The sequence below is a fragment of the Chaetura pelagica genome, unplaced genomic scaffold (genome assembly GCF_000747805.2).
Source record: "Chaetura pelagica isolate M959 unplaced genomic scaffold, ChaPel_1.0 scaffold31, whole genome shotgun sequence".
Lineage (NCBI taxonomy): Eukaryota > Metazoa > Chordata > Aves > Apodiformes > Apodidae > Chaetura > Chaetura pelagica.
The window spans coordinates 4,096,372-4,101,337 of record NW_009952481.1 but is presented as its reverse complement, the minus strand read 5'-3'; the positions used below and the strand labels follow the sequence as shown (position 1 = coordinate 4,101,337).

The 4,966-nt window shown below is 54.0% G+C and overlaps 1 protein-coding gene across 1 annotated transcript in view; it reads right to left on the bottom strand.

The window, feature by feature from the left end:
- Window positions 1-917: 917 nt before the first annotated feature.
- CA9 (carbonic anhydrase IX) overlaps window positions 918-4,966 on the bottom strand; it is a 10,159-nt gene continuing 6,110 nt past the window's right edge. The window contains exons 7-12 of the mRNA XM_010008776.1: window positions 3,928-4,080; window positions 3,644-3,785; window positions 1,544-1,567; window positions 1,344-1,370; window positions 1,127-1,220; window positions 918-981 (exon numbers count right to left, since the gene is read on the bottom strand). Coding sequence (XP_010007078.1) covers window positions 918-981; window positions 1,127-1,220; window positions 1,344-1,370; window positions 1,544-1,567; window positions 3,644-3,785; window positions 3,928-4,080 — 504 coding nt within the window. The remainder of the gene's footprint in view (window positions 982-1,126; window positions 1,221-1,343; window positions 1,371-1,543; window positions 1,568-3,643; window positions 3,786-3,927; window positions 4,081-4,966) is intronic.

The following is a 4,966-nucleotide window of genomic DNA, read 5'->3' as shown; positions in this document are numbered from 1 at the left end:
TTTTATACCAATAAAAAGAAGTACCAGAGACAAGTAGTGCTGTTCTCATGGGGAGGGTGCAGGCACCCTGTAGCAGTGGTGGCAGTGGTTTGTACTGGTGTGACTGGGGGGGGGGATAGCCTGGCAGTTGAAGATCCCAGTTGCCTGGAGGTTTTCAGCTTCTGCTCCTGCTGTGGGCATGCAAACAGGGGTGGACTCTAGTGTGACTGCTTTGGGGTGGGGCCTGCTGAGAGCTAGAGACCTGCAGGTTACTCTCCTCTCCCAGACCTGGCCCCTTTTGGGGCCCTGGGATTTGACTCCAGCTGCACTGGAGCCACCAGCAAAGGTGGGAGGCAGCAGTGGATCTGGGATTGACCCAGCTATGGTAGAGACAGAGTGGAGCTGGGTGGTGGCTGTCCAGCAAGGAATCGGTGGTTCTGCCACCTTCAACGCTGCCTCTCTCCAGCCCTACCAAGCTGCTGCTATGTTTTCCCAACACTTAGAACAAATAAGAGGAGGAAGAAGTCCCAGAGCGATGGAGGGCAGGGCTGGGCTGTGCAAGGAGACCTGCGCTGCTTGCTCTGGAGCTCTGCCCGGGCCACGGAGCCTGATGTCTCTGCTGGCCAGGAAGGAGTCCCTGCACATCCCTGTCTGCTGTGGGTCCAGCTCCACCAGTGCCCTTTTTCCTGCCCCACATCTTCACACAAGGACAGCAGAGAGAGCTGGCACCATGGGAGGATTTTACATTTTTTAATATTTTTTTTAATACGTTTTTGTCTTTTTTTTATAACAAAAATATCCCCAATAGTCTGTGTGAGCAGCCCGTGCAGCTGAAGGATGCTGGAGTGCTGGCCCTCCCTAGGCCCAGGGTGGGAGTGAGGAGAGGTGGGGTGGCAGGCAGAACCAGAGGGGCTGGGACCCCTGCAGGGACACGGGGCTCATGCAGTGTTCTCGGTGGTGGCTGCCGTGTAGATGACCTTGGATTTGGTCGGTGAGTCCAGCCTGGTGGGTGAGGAAGCAGAAGAATATTAGAGCATGTAGGGAGGCCCTACTAACCCATCTTGCTGCCCCAGAGACCACCCATAACCCCCCTCCTCGTGCCCTGAACCCGTGCTACCCCCTCCTCCTGCAGCTGCCCATCGCTCACCGTGCATTCCGGCTGCGGTGCTTGTAGATGTACAGCAGGAAGGCCAGTGCTGTGATGGCAAAGAGCACCCCAAAGAGCACAGCCAGCACATCTCCTGCAAGCCAAGCATTGGCATGTTACACTGGGGATGGGTCCCTGTGGCTACTTAGCCAAGGGATATTGGAAAGGCTGGGGCAGAGAAGACAGGAAGGTGGCAGCCTTGTCTCAGCATGCTTACCTGCATGAAATGAAGAGCTGGGATGTCCTGCAAAATAGATGAGAGGATGAGAACCAGCTGCATAGATATTAGGGCAGCCCTGTAAACCCACTGTGGCTGCCTGCCCCGCAGCTCAGCACATGGCTGCCAGCACCCCTCCTTCCCAGGCAGATTCATGCCCCCAGCCACCTTCCCCTCCTTCAGGGCAGCCCCTCACCTACCTGTTGCTGCTGAGCCATCAGCACCTGGAAGAGAGACAGCACAGTCAAGAGGTTGCCCGAGGTGTCTGGGGAGGAAAGTGTTGAGCCTGCAGGACTTCAGGCTGAGCTGCCTGCAAGACTCCCCATCACCCATGAGCAGGCACAAGAGAACTGCCTGCTGGATACTCAGCAGCTCACATCATCTTGCAGCAGGAAGCCTAGCCCTGACGCCCTGCCAGAAGCACTGGGGGAAGGGGCAATAAAAGGATTCCTGAACTGCAGCCCACAAAAAAGCCTTGCAGAGCCCAAACAGGACCTCCCCTTTGCTGCTGCCACCACCTGGGAAGCAGGCAAGCAGAATGCCCAGCACTGCAGCACCCCATGACTGCACCAAACCTTGCAGGAGACCCTGGAGAGTGGCATGGGGTGAGCCCATCAGGCAGTGACCATGGGGACAGCTCCCCTGGAGCAGGAAGGGCACCCAGCAGGGGATGGCTTAGTGGCCCTACATGCTGGGCGGGAGCTGTGCTGGGCAAATATTTACCCGGTGTGACAGGATGGCTTTTGAACAGCTGCATTATCGTCTGTGCCCAGCTCAGGTATCGCACACAGACTGGCACTATCTGCAGGCTGTATCCAGCCAGGCAGCTACTGCTGGAAAGCCACCGCCTTTGGGCCAGCGGCAGGAACAGCTCTCCTAAACTGGGGGTGACTGGGGAAAGATCAACAAGCGTGGGTACAGGAGGCGTGGCTGCAAGTAAAGCCAGAAGTGACCCTATAGCACTCAGCTCAGTGCTCAGCAGCCCTGGGGCTAATGCAAGGAATTATCAGCACTGAAATGGGGGAGTTAACTCCAAGAACCCCACACATGTAAGGCAGGGGACCAGTAACCTGATCTGGGAGTACTAGGACAGTGTCCTAGCAGTCCAGGAACAAGGGCTTTGTGGCTTTGTTGGAGTGGGAGTTGTCGGATAGAAATAGCAAATAAGGAAAGGATAAAAAAAAAAAGTGAGCTGAGCAACTCCCCCCTCACCCCAGCCTTGGAAGGCTTTGGAACAGCTTCTGCAAGAAAGTGGTCAGAGAAAGGCTTGGAGGTAAATGGAAAATACGATAAAGTATCTCACAGGTTTACCAAAGATAGAGCATGCCAGCCTAACCCGATACCCTTCTTTGATAAGTGATATTATAGACAAAGAAAATACGCCAGATTTTATCTCTCCCAACTTCAATGAAGCATTTGATGTGGTGCCACATGGGAAACTTCTAGCCAGGCTGAAGACCATGGTGATAAAAAGCCTGCAGCCACTAGTGAGCTGGCTGCAGGTGGGACGGTGAAGAGAAGTGCCTTGCACTTCGTGTGTGGTTATCAAGGCATTGCCCAAGGGCCTGGGACCAAGGCTCTGTGCTGTTTCTACTAGTTTCCTTGACCTAATGTGTAGGAAATGCCACCAAAACAGAAAAAGAACAAGATGTAGGACAGAAAACCCCCAGTAACCTCCGAGAGCAGCAACAGGCAAGAACTCAGCGATGTAGAGTGATAGTCACACCTGAGGATTAACAGGAATTTCTACTCATTGCTGGAAACAACCAATGCAAGAAAGGCCTTCGAGGACGAGCTAAGGGTGGGCAGAAAGGTTTATCTTAGGCTGGAGATCATGTACCCAGCCAGAATGGCTGCATGGCCCCACTGGCAGAGCACAGCCTTCAGGAGGGGTTCCCGGCACTGCCCTTCCCGCAGGGTTTGGCAGTGGGGTGCTTGCTGCAAGCCTGCACCTCTGCAGCTCCCTCTCAGTTTTGCTTTTTGGGATGAAGAAGCTAGCTGGGATGCTAGGCTCTGGCTGTTTGGTCTTGACCTAGTCCTGCTCCTGTTAATTCCACAAGACCAAGAATAAAACAGTTCCTAGAAACTGATCCTCCCCAGGCAGGGTGAGAGAAGCGCAAAAACAGGGGAGAGCAGGACCTCAAGATCATTAAGTCTTGCCATTAAGTCACCTGCTGGCCAGGGCTAGCCCACGCACATGTTGCATTTCGGCAAGAGACACAAAGCCTTGACTCCTGCTCCTCACCCCATCCCTGCATCCTGCAGCTGGGCGCAGGCTGAGCAGGCTCGTGCTTCCTTACCAGGAGGCATCTCCTTCTCCAACAAGAGGGAGGTCTGGAAGCTCGCCAGCACCCGGCGCTCGTGCAGGCCCTGCGCCAGCCGGTCATTGTTCTGCAGAGGTTTGTTGTCATCGTTTCTCAGGCTCATTGCCAGCACTGACATCTGGAAGGAGAACAGTGTGAGCAGAACAAGGTGCATCCCACCTTCGGGAGCCAGGTGAGCCCCAGGGAACCGGCACAGATAGTGCATGCTTGCAGGGAGAGGCTGGGCAAGTCCCAGCGTGGAGCTCATTACCCTGACAGACCTGGTCATGAGAAAGCAGCATGGTCTGGTTGAAGAGTGTCCACTTCACTGTCTGGTAGCAGGGAGGGGTGGTCAGAGAGCCATTGTAGTGGAAGTAGAGCTTCAGGTTGGCAGGCAACAGACCTGCGATGTTGAATCCGGGCACCAAGACTTCCTCGTCTGGAGGGAGAAACACCATGGGAATGAAACAAGGGCAACCCCTTGGGGGAAAGCAGGCAGGACCAGCATGGAGATCATGGACAGCCTGGCACTGCATGTGCCAGAGCCCACACTGCTGCCACTGGTGCACTGGAGAAAGGCTGCCAGGCTGACAGAGTCAGGGTTGCTCAGCCTGGAGAAGAGAAGGCTTTGGGGAGATCTTAGAGCACTTTTCAGTACTTGAAAGGCTACAGGAAGGCTGGGGAGGGGCTTTTTACATGGAGTGATAGGATGAGAGGTAATGACTTTACACTGGAAGGAAGGAGATACAGATTAGATATTAGGAAGAAATTCTTCCCTGTGAGGGGAGTGAGTCACTGGAACAGGTTCCAGGGAAGCTGTGGCTGCCCCATCCCTGCAAGTGTTCCAGGCCAGGTTGGATGGGTCTTGGAGAAACCTGGTCAAGTGGGAGGTGTCCCTGCTCATGGCAGGGGGGTTGGAACTAGGTGGTCTTCATGGTCCCTTCCAACCCAAACCATCTGTGAGTCTACATTTTGTAGGACCATGCACTACCAAACACATCTCAAGAGCTTCAGTGGTATCCAACAGCCAGTAGGGGAGATGCTCAACTTCAGAAGATGCTCCTCTGAGGCCCACTCCTCAAAGGAAGACCACTAAGCTGGACTGCACTTCAATTCATGCAAAGGATGAATCTCAGAGTTGAATTCCCACCTACTGGAAGTCAAAAACCCCCTATAACTCTATTCTTGACTCTTCAATTGGCCTGACAGGTCACATCTCTTGGACCTACCTTATTTTATCCTACCTACGAAACTGGATTCTCCTCTTTCATAAAATGTTCTGATAACTAGTAAGGAACAGAGATGAGCTGTGATACCAAA